The sequence below is a fragment of the Carassius auratus genome, chromosome 6 (genome assembly GCF_003368295.1).
Source record: "Carassius auratus strain Wakin chromosome 6, ASM336829v1, whole genome shotgun sequence".
In the NCBI taxonomy this organism is placed as follows: Eukaryota; Metazoa; Chordata; class Actinopteri; order Cypriniformes; family Cyprinidae; genus Carassius; species Carassius auratus.
This window is the reverse complement of record NC_039248.1, coordinates 4,548,313-4,564,973: the sequence shown is the minus strand read 5'-3', so window position 1 is coordinate 4,564,973 and position 16,661 is coordinate 4,548,313. Positions and strand designations below refer to the sequence as shown.

At 36.1% G+C, this 16,661-nt stretch overlaps 1 protein-coding gene across 2 annotated transcripts; it reads right to left on the bottom strand.

Moving 5' to 3' along the window:
• Positions 1-854: 854 nt before the first annotated feature.
• Positions 855-16,454, bottom strand: LOC113091393 (mitogen-activated protein kinase kinase kinase 20-like). Of its 2 annotated transcripts, XM_026256915.1 has the most exons (13): positions 16,303-16,370; positions 14,144-14,287; positions 13,008-13,188; positions 11,921-12,008; positions 7,878-7,979; positions 7,717-7,782; positions 7,599-7,627; positions 7,340-7,477; positions 6,973-7,059; positions 5,280-5,354; positions 4,644-4,750; positions 3,876-4,017; positions 855-1,701 (listed from the first exon to the last, which is right to left on the bottom strand). In XM_026256915.1, the coding sequence occupies exons 3-13, from the start codon at positions 13,164-13,166 to the stop codon at positions 1,357-1,359; spliced, it is 1,338 nt and encodes a 445-aa protein (XP_026112700.1). In that variant the 5' UTR covers positions 13,167-13,188; positions 14,144-14,287; positions 16,303-16,370; the 3' UTR covers positions 855-1,356. The 2 variants fall into 2 exon arrangements, with proteins under 2 accessions (XP_026112700.1, XP_026112692.1); XM_026256907.1 differs by lacking the exon at positions 14,144-14,287 and having other exon boundaries at positions 16,303-16,454.
• Positions 16,455-16,661: the final 207 nt, after the last annotated feature.

Below are 16,661 nucleotides of genomic sequence, written 5' to 3'. Positions count from 1 at the left end.
CAAGTCATGTGGGCCGATGACAAGCATGTGCAAATGTTACAGCCACAAAGCCAGGGAGTTGCTTAGCCATTGTTCTTTGCTTTTTACTGCATATGAACTTGCAGGAGTGTGTAGGATGACTTCAAATTAACACATTAATAATACTTGAATGGTAACACCTAATTTTAAGGTCCAATTCTCACTATTAACCAGTTGCTTTTTAGCATACAATATTATCGTATTGGCTGTTTATTAGTACTTATTAGGCTTATTTTCCATGACCATGTTCCAGATCCCTTAATCTGACCCAGTACCTAAACTTAACAACCACCTTATTAACTATTAATAAGCATCAAATTCAGAATACACTGAGGGACTCAGTTGATAGTGATTGTGTTCCCTCATCTAAAGAGTTACCTCGCTAGGTTTCTTGCTTCTGTTGAGCACAAAAGAAGATATTTTGAAGAATGTTGGTAGTCATTAACCATAATATATATTTTTTCCCATACTACAGAAGTCAATGGCTACCATTAATGGCTTGGTTATCAGCAACCTTCAGAATATCTTATTTTGTGCTCAAACAGCTGAATTAAATACAGTTTTGGAAAAATTGAAGATGTATAAATGGCGATATCATTTTTATTTATTTTTTTAAATAAATGTATTATTTGGGTGAACTATTCCTTTAATATTGACAATATTATATATATATATATATATATATATATATATATATATATATATATATATATATATATATATATATATATATATATAAATCTTATTATCCAAATTTTTTTGAAAAACAATAAACTTTAATAAATTTTTTTTTACATATGTTGTTCCATTTTAGTTTGACCCATTTCACACAAGTTGTGAGGTATTTCCTTTATTTTATAAAAACTTCAGGGCTTTACAAAAACACAGCTTCAGAAATCCCATTAAATCTCACATCACACTTTATAAATAGTGTAAATGTTACTGTCTCACAGGGGAAATCTCAGTATGATCTGCTGTTTAGCTCAGAGGTCAATTTTTTACCAATGGTAAATCCTGCCATTTATGGGCATTTATGCAGTACACTGTATCTTCCCAATTACAACGCATTATCATTCATCGTGCTTGCTATTTATTTATTCAGATCAGCAGCCTTACGGCTAACAGGGCAGCATAATATTTTGCTCTGGATCAAGTAATGCATGTTTTTTGCACTGAAACCAACCACACATGGGTGCTACAATCTTTTAAAAAATTCAGATCAATCGTTACAGTTTAACCTATTAATTCCTGATTTTGCTAGCTCTGACTCTCAATATTTGACCTTGGACCGGCTCTGACCCCATCTAACCCCACCCCATCATACCGTGCTGCCCTCCACTAATCGCTGTCATCGTCGGACCAGCCAAAGTCGTCCATGGTGATGGCCATGTTGAGGTTTCGCCCCTCACGGACACTGCAGGACTTGGAGGAATTCTTCTTTGCTTGCATGTTCAACTGCATCCCTGATTGGCTGAGGTTCCCACCGGGAATGTTCATATCCATGTCAAAGACGTCCCCGAACCCCAGCATGAGCTTCTGTAGGCTGGCCTGGCCCAGATCCCCGTTACTGCAGGTTGATGAAATCTGACAGCTGACCTCTGAGCTTTTGCTCTCCTCCATGTGAGCCTCATAGAAGGACTCGGCACTGAGAGTGGCCGCCAAGGGGGAAAGATGTGAAAACAGCTGCGGAAAGACATTAGAATTAAAGGTGGAAATATACTTCAGTGGAAACTGCATTCCTGTTCTTTCTGGCCAACAAATTTCCATCATTTTTCTATGATTTTTAAAACACTTTACATAAGCCTTTATGTATAATGCACAATAAAGGTATTCATAACGTACGGCGTGATGCATTATATCTTTTCATAAATAATTTTGTAATAAACATTCAAAACAAGGCATAATACTTTCTAACGATGTAACAATTAATAGATAGTATTATAGAAGTATTATAACTGTGGTTACAGTTATTCATGAAATCATGAAATCATACAATGCATTATAAGGTTCATAACAAGGCATAATAAATGCATTAAAAGTGCACATAATAGTCTTAAGTAATCTTAGAAGTATATTTAAAAAAAATTACAAAAAATCACTGTTTTTAACAAGTAATACACTTTAAAGTATATAAATTATGTAATAATATCAAATCAAAAGATGCGCTTTAAAGAAGTGTGTGTTGATGTGATGAATAACACTACAGTGCATGCAAAGTACTTCATTAAAGTATTATTATAGTAAAGTACTGTAAAGTGGTATTCAATATTTAATTTAAAATTAATATATTTTAAACACACTAAACTGCGGCTTCATTATAAATATGTAATTACAAATATAAAACAAATATATGTTAAAGCATACTTGTTTCTCACAAGGTTATGTTACTGTGTATACTGTATTATGGAGATTTTCTCAATGCAGTCTGCTCCACACACTCAAAACACACTACCTCTTTTGGTGCACACACTGCAAAGTTTTGTTTTAGCCCAGACTTTGTTGAAGTTTCACTACCCCTTTGTGCATCTTCCTACTTTTTCAGACCACTGCAAGGTCACGTGAAAACACAACAATGTCAGCATACTACAACTTTAAAAACTGTGCATTGGTGTGTCATATAAACTCTTGATTGAAATTACAGGCTTCATTCATAAAACATTTGCAAATATATGAATAAATTCAGAGTAACTGGAGTGTAAAATGGACCCTTCTGAAAACCAGAGTCACAAACCTCAGATTCGATAGTTAAACATGTGTATGTTAATAAGCAGATTACCTAGCTATATTGGCAAACAATTTGCAAAATATTATTATATTACATATGGTGTTATCAAAAAAATGTAACGTTTGGATGTTTTACACATAATTTATACATTGTTGGGAGCAGGTGTAAATTGTTTTGTGTACCAAATAACATTTTGAAAATATGAACATTTTCATAAATCCCAAAAATGTATGCCAGTCCAATGACTTAACAATTTACACACACACACACAAACACATGTTTGTTTTTGTGAAAAGTGGGGACATCCCATAGGCCAAATGGTTTTTATACTGTACAAACTGTATATTCTATCGCCCTACACCAACCCTACACCTAACCCTAACAGAAAACTTTGCTTTTTTTTTTTTTTACTTTCTCAAAAAACAACTAATTCTGTATGATTTATAAGCGTTATGAAAAATGGGCACATGGGTTATGTCCTCATAAGTCACCCTCTCCTTGTAATACCTGTGTCATACCCATGTCATTATACAGAGTTGAGTCCTGATATGTCACAAACATAAGAGCACACACACACACACACAAACACACACACACACGCACAAAATAATCATTCTGCTTGTGTTTCATGAATGAAGCCCATAGTGTAGCTCTATGTTTTCTTCTTTGTCCTGCAGTATCTCAGCTTAAAATGCAAAGACAACTATATATGAGTAAGCCATTCATAGGTCACGAACAGTCCAGATATAATTTATGATAAAGATATTATAAGCAGAAATTATAACCACTGTGACACTATCAAAACATCCAGGCCAGCCCAACACAGCAACTTTAACTCAGTCAGAGTTTTGGGTAAGACTCTTTGTCTGTTTTGTCTGTCCAATCTCAGACAATCTCAATGAGATCCTCATTATTATTAGCCTATATTATAATTCTGTTTGATACCACAAATGGTGCAAAAAATGACACACTCCATAAAGGTAAAGGCCCACTAGTGACATCTAACGGACTCATAATATAATACAGTAATTCTCAAACTCTGCCGTTCTGGATTGCATTATTATGTACTATGCAGCACACAGGATGCAGAAGTGTGAGTTGTTGTTTTGAGCACAGAATGAAGAGGACTCACAGGAGTGCAAGATCTGGATCTTTCCATAAGTCTGTTTTCCCACTCTGTCAGTCGCCTTTCTCTTTCCGCCAGCTCTTGCTCCTTACAGCTCAGCTCCCTCTCCAGCTGCTTCAAGCGCTCCAGCGTCTCCTCAATCTCACACCTCACAGACAGGAGACACAGCAAGTTTTAACAACACACGTATATCATGTACAAAAAACATGGAAAAATCATTATTGCCAATTCAAAATGCACCTTTGACCTCACCCCCCCCCCCCTCCCAGCTGTCTGCAATTCACATCCGTGCCAGCAGGTGGCACTGTCCGCTAAACAATATGACCCACACACAAAGCCTTTAGTGAGGCTATTAATAAACAGGTATGTGTTTATGTGTTCCTCAACCCCTCTGCCCTCAAAGTCCTATCAGCCCCTGCCAAACTCTCTCCACACACACTCTCAAAACCTCCCTCCTGCTAGAATTGATTTCTCTACCACTCTCATGAGGAGTGTTTCCAGAATGTCTCACCCTCCCTCTTCCTCCCTCTTCTGCGCCTCACTCTTTTTTTCCATTCCTCTCAGTTCTTTTCTGACATATCTCCCTTCATGCACTGTCGAGCATTCATTGTGTCCGTTTCCTCTATTTGTTTTTGCTCTTACAACTCATACCACTATGTCCAAACTTTTAAAACTTCAATTATTACATTATATAAACACCTCATAAGTGTCCAGTACATTAAGACACCAAAAACTAAAAAAAAAAATTGTCAGCAAGTTCTGGGCTGTATGTACCTCCACTCTGCTTTGTTATGTAAGAAGGAGTTGCACTGGCGCGGCAGTTTGCTGTCGTTTCTCATGGTCTCTAGGGTGCTCAGGACCTGCTTGAACTGTGGCCTTTCCTGGAGATGAAAGAGCGTGTTTATTAGGATCATCCGTCAGCACATTGTAATACACAGACTAAATCAAAGTTTGAGTTCAAGCATTCATTAAAATGATAAAAACCTCATCCACTCTCCTTTTTTTGGTCACTTAGCTCTTAAAATGTTAGGTCATAAACCCTCGACACACATACCTATTCACTATAAATGTTTAGGAAATTTGAGGTCACACTGAGGTCAGCAAGAATAAATGGCATACTTTGAACACGATTTGAATATGAATCACAATTCTCTGAAATAAATAAAAATACACTAATTCTCCACCTGCTGAAAAATGTTTTTCTCCTAGTATGTTTTTTCAGGCTCAGTGTGGAGATGTTCCTGTTTCACTAAGACTTCATTTGAAGGGACAGCTGCTTGTGATGTTTCTTCATTTGCAAGTCTCTTTGAATAAAAGCATCTACTGAATGACTAAATGTAAACAGTTTATAGGATTCCAGTGAGCCTGATCCTCATATGAGCTGAATTTCGGCTCTATCCCACCACGTACCTTGGGCTCTGCAATCCAGCAGCGTCTCATCAGGTCTGCGAAGCTGGCGGGACAGCTGCTGGGAATGGTCGGCCTCTGGAACACATGCACACACATTAGAATCCATTTCGAAAACCCATTATAGCAGCCATTACATCAAATTCTAATTTTAGCACCAGTCCGGTTTAAGCTCCCAAAAGCAACTGCTGCAAAGCGTTCCTCTGGGCTAAGTTTACATCACAACTCATATGGCGCATATATCTCCATTTTCAAAGAGTCTGATATATAATAACAGTTTTTAACAATGAGCTTTTACATGGCCGCTGTTTACACGGCTAAGTGATAAAACGGAGTTCTCACTCAAGATAATGGAACTTTAAGAGCATGTGAGGAGAGATGCTGTAATGGAGACTTGTCGAATCCCATTTGATAAGCCACACATGTAAGAGTCTAATACTGTCCAAGTGGCTCGTCCAATAGCTATAGCGTCACAGTATTAGATCTGACAAACAGCACTGGCGCACCACATAATCATGAGCCCACGACAGAATGGAAACTGCGCCTTCCCACTGGGAATTTAACATAAAACCAAAATATCTTTTCATCCATCTTTGGACCTCTCCCACTCCCCCTCGCCAACATTTTCTCTTGTAAGTACTTGTTCCCTTTCCTCTGTCTCAGACTGGGATGTTTATCTTAAAAGGTTTCCTGAATACCCCCTACAGCACTAAAACCACTGTGGTCTCATCCCATCTCCACTCGATGGAGAGAACCAAAGTATATCTTAACGTTCTTTAATGTATGCCGGAGCTCAATAAAAGTTGCAGGGGTTCTTGTTCACATACAGAGTGAAGCCTCTGGATCAGCCCGCTATAAATAACCAACTGAAGCAAGCAATGGAATCTATGATCATACTGTTCCGTTACCCGCAGGAAGAACAAGAAACATGAAAGTTCCAAATCATTATCATTAGGTGTGGATCAGTGCAAAGTTCATCAGCATTCTAAAATTCCTTCTTCAGGTCAAAGTCTTAGGAAGCACTGCATATGTATAATTGTAATATTTTCATTGGACTGGTAGATCTGAAATAATCTGATCAACAGGATAAAAATAAGCATGTAAAAGCTTGAAATTGACTACTTTCTCAATCAGATTCGAGAATACCTTACACACGTGTGCAGTCCCATGATGCATAATAATACATATTTCTTAAGAATGTGTTTACATCTTTGACATACATTTCAGCTTTCTTTACAGATGTGTTATTAAAATGACCAGCTCTCCAGTTCTGAACATGGCAACTGGGTGTAACGCATGGCTTTTATTCAGAATACATGTAATGCACATCTAAACAAATATGTAAACTGGGCTGCAAAGTTTGGGGTTCACATAAACGAGACTTTCAGAATATGAAATGGAATTGGATTCAGTCAAACTGAATAAAATAAGTGCATGTAAACATAGCTAGTGAGTGAATTAGTGATTCTAAATGGACTATAAAATTAATTCAATTGGTTAAAATAGTTCAGTCTAATTAATGTTGGCTATTTTGTATAATATTTTTTGTGTCTTATTTGTAACTGAAAGCATGATAAAATTGACCAAAATGTGATAAATGAGAATGTGAATGAGTTCTCTGGGCACAGATTCCATGTACAGAAATGGCATTCCTCTCTAAAGAACACTAAGGGGATTGTGGGATACTGTGTATTACCTCGTGTTTTTCCACCACCAACCAGGCCACCTGCAAACCCTCAAAACCTTTAAATGGCACCTCTCTGGTCAGCATCTCCCATAATACCTGCAAGACCAACCACAAATCAAACAATAACTGTACAGATGTCCTGGCATTGCTCTCTACAACAAAACTGGCATGTTCCACAAACATAAACATATATGGGTTGAACAACACGGCAAGCAGATTATGCCACCTGTGTCAGTCAAGCATATATTGACAACAGCCATGTGTGTGTATATACTGTACATCTTATTTTATGAACCTTGTTTTTAATTACAGGGACACAGAGAAAAAAAAAAAAATGTGATCACAGCACATTCATACGACAGATATAAGCACTGACCACGCCATATGAGTAGGTGTCACATGTTTCTGAGACGGGCAGACTCTGGATCACTTCAGGAGCCATCCAAGGGAAGGTGCCCACCAGAGACATGTGCGTTGTGTGAGAAACCAACTTAGATGCTCCAAAATCACAGATCTGAAACCGAAAAAAAAAAACTGCATTATGCAGGGACTGTCAATTTCATATTTTAAACACACTTTAAGTCCTAAGACTTTACTATGAATATTTAGATGTGAATAAAAAACAGGAAGCATACCTTTAATACATTGTCCGCAGTTAACACAACTAATGGAGAGAAAAGAAAACAGTGATTTGTGTATAATCTTCATGTTTGCATTTTTTGCATGTGAAATTGCTCACAGCTAAGAACTCACCATTTCTTGACTTCAGGTCTCTATGAATGACTTTCACTGGGGCCTCGGCATGTAAATAATGCATTCCTGCAGAGAAACAAATCACAGAACCAGCCATTAGCTCATAAGGAAAATGTGACTGAGCTCATTACATAAACACATGTATTCATACAGGCACGTACCTTTAGCAATATCCATCGCCCAGGTCATTACTTGATCCATATCCATGTCCTCACTGTCAACACTGGACAAATATTCATACAGTGATCCTCTGCTGGCATATTCTACAATACAAACACACAAACCATATACATATCACCACATGTTTCAAATAAATATTGTGGAGCTGATTTATACTGTAGATCAGTGGTTTTCAACCTGTGGGCCGCGGCCCTTGCAGGTGGGCCGCCAATTATTTTCTGTTCATTTGCAGTCCATTCTAGGGCTGTGCGATTAAAAGGAAACGTCCTAAAATCACGATTTGAGCGTGCGCGATTTCTAAATCGCTTTATAGCACAGTTTTCCGTGGCCCTGACCTCCCGTAGTATGCTATCTGATCCAATCAGAATGCATTGCGCCTAGCGCGAGAACAGAGACTGGGCATATGCCTAACTCCAGGTTCACACACTGTCTGTGATGCGCCTTTTTTCTGAGCCAATGTTGACGGATCAGAGCGTTCTCACTGCGGTAAAAGGCTAGAAATAAAAATGTGCGAAAATAATTCATGTCCAACACATGAGCATAGAGTGAATTTGTTAGTGAACAGGATGCAGTTTAAGTGAGAGGAGACACGTTTTAAGTGTGAACGAGCAAAGGAAATCTGCGTGCGAACAGAGAGATTCGCACTCGTGCATTATTTTAATGTGCTTTCGCGTTATATTTATGCGCTCTCACTGCTGACTGCAAACACATAGCCTACTGTATACACACTGCAAACACCTGAGGCACCGCTACAATTAATGAGCTCTATGAAGAATGCATGGCAAAAAAGAAAAAAAAGTCCCTGTATACAGGATTTTTTTTTTTTTTTTGCCACAAGTCTATACATTTTTTTACATCTTCACTATAGTGATAATTTTGACTTATGTCTGTTCTAGAGATGTTACAACTTTTTGATAAAGCTCTGATTGGTTTTCTTTTGGAAATATGTTTAAAATTAATCCTGAATGCATTTATGACTGTAAAAGCATATCGGTGTGAAAAAAAAACTATCGCGATTTTTTTGATCAATTTTGCAATTGTGACAATTGCAAAATTGATCAAAAAAATCGCGATAGTTTTTTTTTTTTTGTCCATGTTTATTCAATAAATACAGTTTAAAATCTAGCTTCTGAGTACTAAGTTATTAACCCAACAATAGCGGGGTCAGTTAATTTTTTTGAAGTGGGCCGCGCAAACATATGTGTTTGGTTGTGTGGGCCGCGAGTTGAAAAAGGTTGGGAACCACTGCTGTAGATGATAACTTCATTTTTTTGGACCACAACATTTTGGGGTAGGTAAGTTTTTAAAAATGCTTTTTAAAAGTCTCTTGTGCGCACCAAGGCTGCATTTAATTGCTAAAAATTATATAAATAAAAGTCTTTAATATCACTTCAATTTAATACATCCTTGCCGAACAAAAAGTACTCATTTGTGTGTATTGCTTGTCATTGTAACCAGTTTTACAGAGCGAGAGACAGAACAAGCGAAAAGCGTGTCTCATGTGGAGATGTCAATCAACACATGAGATCATCTATCACCAACCCTCGAGTGAAGAAAAATACAGCTCAGGGCTTCCGTTTTACACATGCACACATCCACAGACACGCAGGGAGCAGATGCTGGCAGCAGAAGTCAGAGAAAGACAGCATGCACAGGCGTTAGATTTACTGAAAACCCAGCTGACAGAGCCACTGACAGACATGCTCTCGAGAAATGATTAGGCCACATAAATCTGCTCATAAGCGCATTCACATCCCTGGAGACAAAGATCACAATAGGATGTTTAAAAAAATGGCAAGACAACTGTGCAAGCGTATAAGTGTGCGTCTGCCCTGCTGATGAATTATCCTCACACCCTGATCACCCACAAAGCTTTTTACAGTCACAACAACATGACAATAAGCAGTGCTTACATTTTTGGAAGAAGGGTACAAGAGGGGCATAGTTTAGGAATAAAATAATCACAAAGAATATATCTATAATATCTTAGCGATTTCTCATAGACAGCAATGAGATTAGTGCAATTTTCCATTTCAAAATTATTCAAAATTCTAAATCATTTAGAAATCTTTTAATTGCACATCAAATAACAGATTAACTTTCAGAAGTTTAATACACAGCTTTTTATTAAAACTACCGGGTTGTTTGATAAACTTTCACTGCATGGCTGCAAACATCTTTTAATTTCATACTGTAAGTCATTTATTACATTTATTTTAAGAAATATTCAAATAACTATTATATATTGTAAATCATAAGGTGCATCTCAATAGATTAGAATGTTGTGAAGAAGTTCATTTATTTCAGTAATTCAACTCAAATTGTGAAACTCGTGTATTAAATAAATTCAGTGCACAGACTGAAGTTGTTTAAGTCTTTGGTTCTTTTAATTGTGATGATTTTGGCTCACATTTAACAAAAATCTCAACAAATTAGAATACTTCATAAGACCAATAAAAAATAAATTTTTAGTGAATTAATGGCCTTCTGGAAAGTATGTTCATTTAGTGTACATGTACTCTATACTTTGTAAGGGCTACTTTTTCTTTAATTACTGCCTCAATGCAGCATGGCATGGAGGTGATCAGTTTTTGAATATATTATAATATATTGTCATTTATTCTACAGGGCAGTTGAATGCTTGAATCTGATTGGCTGATGAACGTTCTGAGGAGTGCAATTATTTTCTGGGAAATGCACAGCATACGTAGTTCCAGGCAGCTCTCTTGGCCGCATTACAGTTCAATATCACTTCGCATAGCTAACTTAGCATACAGTAACGATACAGCACACAGGAGTAACAAAAACAACAACATGAAAGTAAATGCAAATGACATTTCTCACTAGCGAGGTAATAACAGCGCTGTTTAGAGACTCTGCTGCAGAACACTGTTGAGGGACGCACAGAGGTAGCCTGATTTCACACAAGCTCTCTCTCTATCTCTTTCTTTCTCTTTCTCCGTGTGTCTCTGTCTCTCTCGCTCTCTTTCTAATAACTTAATTAATAACTGCATTAGAATGCTATCAAAGGCTCAAGGCTACATTTCCATCTTAAAATGATGTTTTTGAACTAACAGAAGAGGCATTGGATGAGATGCAGAAGAAATAATCTAAAAACCGTATGAATCCCTTTAAATACATCATTTGAATGATGTCTTGAGGTGTGGTAACCGTAGTGTAAGTGGAATAATTGCGTCGTGGCTGCATCACCACTTCGGGTGTGCATTTTTTCCCCCAATAATTCAATGGCCCAGAGTCAATTATTTGGCTATACTATAAATTTACTGATGAAATCATTTAGTTCGTTTTAACATGGGCTTCCATTATTAAAAGAAACCTAATACACTTTATAATTTGCATTTTTTTCTTTTTTTTGCGTAATGAAAATATGTGCCTTGAGTTTATTCAGTCATAAAAATTCTTAGTTTTATATATTTTATAAAACAGAGGGACAATTAATTCCAAATAGGAAAATATCTCACAATCCTCACATTTATTTCTTGCTAGAATTGTGTCATATAAACTCAAATTTCAGACTTCTTTTTCTTTATACCTCACAGTTATAACTTTTTTCTCTCAGTTCTTTTTTCTCTTAGTTCTTATGATACTTCTTAGCCATTCTTTTTTTGTTTGCAATGCTTGGAATGAAATATGTTTATATCACAATTCAGATTTTCTCGCAATTTTTCTCAGAATTCAAAAATTCCTCATTGTGAGCTATAAGCTTAGTCTGGCTAAAAGTCGAGCTTCCATAGGCAATAGTCTGAAAAACAAATATTTCAAATATTACCCTATAGTAAATATTACTCTGTTTTCAATTTTTTATTTTTATCCAGACCAGGGAAAAAATCTAATTCCATACTTTTACATAATATATTGGAATCTCGGATTTAAAGATATGCGCAATGGCCAAGAGACATACCTAGTAACCTTTTTTTTTTTTTATCTTATGGGCATTTAAAGAGAAACCTTTTACCAATAAAAACTGGTTATAAAACAAAAAGAGACCACGTTTTATTATTACCTGTGACAATGCCAAAGTTGGGCGCTTCCAGAATGGCTCCATAGAACTGAATAATATTTTTGTGGCTCAGGACACTCAGAATCTCAGCCTGGATGAGGTGAAGAAAAAAAGAAAAAGAAAACAGATGCAGAGGTGAAATTCACAGACTGTGGTCAAACACTCAGGCTCAAATGAGTGCTGCATCAATGTCATAAAACTATTTTTTCATTACAGTATGTCAAGGTCAAATATTACACTAGAAATGTGCGTGAACATGGAGCCATTAGCAGTATTGTGGGACATGTCCGCTGGGACTCGAACTGAATGGCTTCAGCCAGGAAAGCTGCTAAACTCCGGTAAACAGTGGAACAGACTCTGTCAGTGCTGCTGAGCATGCATCAATACTGACAGTAACACACACCGCCTGCAAACCCACATAAAGATGCTACATTTTACACTTACAGTATATCAAATTTGCTTTAGATAAACTGAGAAAGGCGGGGGAGAGATGAAGGGAAAAAGAGATGGTCATCTTTACACCCCCCCTCTCTCATGACAATAAACAAGTTTGACAAATGGATGGAATAAAGGAAATGATGTAACATTGGCTATGTACACACATACTGTGTCCAACTTTCTCAACATTTAGATTATGTAGTGAATTTGATTAATAACTTACCATTATCTCAAAGGATGCAGTGTGTCATCTCAGTATTGTTTGCCTGCATGCACAGTGAATACTAGGACATGCTGATTTGATCTACTGCTTTTTTCTTATTATTTTGCTTAGAATGCATATTTAGACTTTTAAAACAAACTGTGCATGAACAGCTAAACAAAATTGTGTTTATCACTTCAAACAGGCCTGACAAAAACATATATGCATGCATGTATTTAGTAAAGCAATATAAGCAATATAGCTAATCTAAAGAGCTTGATTGTTTATATTGTTGCAAAATGTAAGCTATTTTATCATCCAATGCTAAACGTGACTATAAGGCATGAATTAGATATTAATATAAACACAATGGTTCTCTGTAAAGCTGCTCCGAAACAATGTGTACTGTAAGATAAAATTGATTTGACTTATTCAAAAACTCGGACGGACCTCAGCGTCAATCTTCAGCAGTTTTTTAACAGCCACTTCTTTGTCCTGTGAGATCCAGTGTGCCCGGTACACGCTCCCAAAACTCCCACCGCCGCAGTTCTCATGGAAGCGGACGTCATCGAAACGGATCTGAACGAAGCTAGCGCTGAGGGACGACATCTCATACTGACATTCACTGTGGCTGAGGAAAGAGAGAGACAAAGCTAATATATATATATATATTTGGCCAATTAAGTGATCAGGACAATGTCATAGATTATTTTTTATAATACTAAGATATAAACTGAGATAGAATAACAGTATTTTTCAAATTAAAAGTATTAAAAAGTCTTTATTTAAACGACATCCACTATTAATTTTCTCAGTTTGCAATGTCTTTTTTGCTAATCAGGATTTGTGCTGGCAGATTTCATTTACACTTCGAAGTCTTCTATTTATTTTGTTTAGTTTTGTTGATACAAACCTCTTGTGTGGGCAGGCCCTGGACAAAAAACTTAAAAAACTTTTGGAATGTTGCTAACTAAAAATATTTAAATCAACACTGAACAAAAATATATTAAAGCAAAAATTATATATATATATATATATATATATATATATATATATATATATATATATATATATATATATATATATATATATATATATATATATATATATATATATATATATATATATATATAATTATAAAAAATGTCTAAAGCACATAACAAAGTAACTACTCTCAAAATGAACACTGAAAATATAAAAATAATAGGTAATTCAAAATAGTCAAGCAATAAATGCTATAAACTACACCAGGGTCACATGACTTCAATGTCACCAATCTTCATTTTTATTTTTTTGAAAACTTTTCATTCAGAATAGTTTGCAAGAGTGCCAGTATAAACACAACGAGACTAAGTTTTCCTGTTCGGCATGATGGCGTTTAATGTCCACGACAACTTATAAAAATCACAAGTGGGGTATTACTGTAGCTTTTTTTAATGTTGTAGCGAAAAAAAGAACATAATTTATTGTCAAGCATTTCATGTGTTAAATTTAAACACATATACATACACAGAACTCATTCCTGCAGCACTCTGTTATTTAAAAACATCTCAAAAGCAGAATGCTACACAACCATGCATAGAAACCTGCTGTAAAGTTGATGAATTATGATGATTCTAAAGCAATCCGAGCATGAGAGGAGTTGTGTTGAGCGGCCCCTGCGTATGATTTACAGTGTGATCCTTTACCATGTTCACATAACTGCAATACTTGCCAAGGGAACACACAAACTGGTAAAAAAAAAAAAAAAAAAAATTATATCCTGAATGCACTGTAATTTGCTTTGGATAAAAGCATCAGCAAAATGCATAAATGTAAATGTAAATGTAGGTATTTGACTTCGGTGTTCTCCACTACATCGCTATTGGACTCCTGCCACTTTTGTCTACACTAAACCCCAGTCTTATTTTACAGGAATTATGAGAACATAAGGATAGACAAACGAGAGAGAAGGGGCTTAACAACAACTGTAATGTTTGAGATTGCTGTTGAAATAGAGATCAGAAATTTCTGTTAACACAAAATAAAAAATACAAATCTTTTAATTATACAGCAGGAGAGATCATAATAAGAGCGATCAGGGAGAATGTAACCATCTGTTTTTAATTCTGAACTAATTATGGTTTATTGAACTGGGCGCAGAGGAATAAACGAAGTGAAGCGCTGATATGACTATACACTTGTTGATGTGCTTGTTTGCACTTACAGCTGCAGCCACGAAGAACTAACGAGTCAATAAACCGGTTATTAATAACTTGTCCCTTGCTTAACCAGAACGTGCCGTCACAATGTTGGCCTGATTATTTTTCCATGATTTTCCAGGTCTCTATGATAATCTGATATGCCTCAAAAGAGTGCACCTATATATCCCTAGCATATTCTGACACCTAGATATGGCTTATGTTACATGGCCTGCAAAATATATACTGAAAAAAAGTGGAGTAGGATTTACTTAAAAACTGAAAATGTTAGTAAATTTTACAATTCCAGTAATTGTAAAATTTAATTAAATTAGATATTTTGAATTAATCTTAATTTACAACTTTGAAAAGCACAATTTCTTTATAGCACCATTAAGGTTCACCAATAAGGTTTAATTTCAAATCATAATTCTTCACAGAATTTTATAAAAGGGTTCGGCACATTAACCTTTTGCATTTAACTTAAAAGTCCTGCCATGTGACAAATGTATTTTTATTATTATTATATATTTGTATAATTAATAAATAAGATACATTTGTATATATTTATATTTCCCTTGTCTCTGTTTGAGGTTATGGAAAATCACAAAAATATTTTGTTATAAATGAAATATAACTTAGTAACACTGCAGTATATTGCAGTAACTCTTTAACATCAACTAACCATACTGTCATGTCAACTAACCATTAAGTGCGACGTAACCGGGTGTGACAAACACTGGTTGAATTTGCCAGTTTTATCCAATCCAAGAAGAGTGCACTGCTGAGTACTTCACATTCAGACCAGGCTCAAGTTAACTTTCACTTTTAATGTAGTAAATGCTTGTGTTGTTGTATTTGTTGTTAATGGGGTCTGGTTTCTTATACATTACTAACAGAAGCGTCACTCTTCCCTGAAATCTATGACCTCACCTCAGATTGTCTTCTCCGGTTTAGAGTGACCAGTCTATGTCCCGTACTCAGTCTCTCACATAAAGAGCGCTCAGTCTCTAAAAACAACCCGCATATCATCACTGTGGCCCTTTGGCTGTGACACCAGGAGGCAACAGGAGGCAAATGTGTCACTATTCTTAACTGGAACCGGCTCATTCATACCTCTGACTTGATCCATTGCCAAGAACATCCAAACATTTCTATACTAATTATGCAAATAAACAGCAAATAAGAAGCCATGGGAAATAGAAAGAGTTAAGTTAAAACATTCATTTGTAGTAGGCTATTTCCACATAATTTCTGTCCATGTATGAGTTTGAGAAGGAATATGCAAACTGTTGTTGTTGTTGTTGTTTTATGGTTTATTAATTTCAGTTCCCCTCTACTTCGTGTTAAAAACTTTGAAAACGTTTTAAATGCTTAAAAACACTTTTTGACAACGTGCAGTACTTTTTGAAATAATTCTGGAGACGATTCAAAAACATTACGACAAGAGCAAAATCAGCTGCGGAGTTAAATCTCATCCCACGCAATCATAAAGCAAATAATGTTACCATTAAAACATATCATGATGTGTGTTAAAGTTAACATTTAAAAGCATGGTTTCGTACCTGTAGTCGTGTTTCCGTGCGGGCCGCCTGTCGCTCTCTGAACAATCCCAGTCATAAGATAATATGCATTGCGGAGCCTCATTGTCTCGTGTTACCGCACTTCCATAAGAGGACACTCGCTTGGGACCCCGAGTAGGGCTGGACAAATTATGAATCCTACTACGGTAAAGGCTTGGTTTATGGATATTAACATATTAATCACTTCAAGCAGACGTAAAGCGGCAACCACACAGGAGAGACCGTAACCTAATTAATATTCATGACCCGCCAAGTTAAGATTCCTACTAGCGGCAGCATTACAGCCAATTAGATAAACGCAATAGGCAGACGTCATGTTACGTAATTAATATTTATTAGCA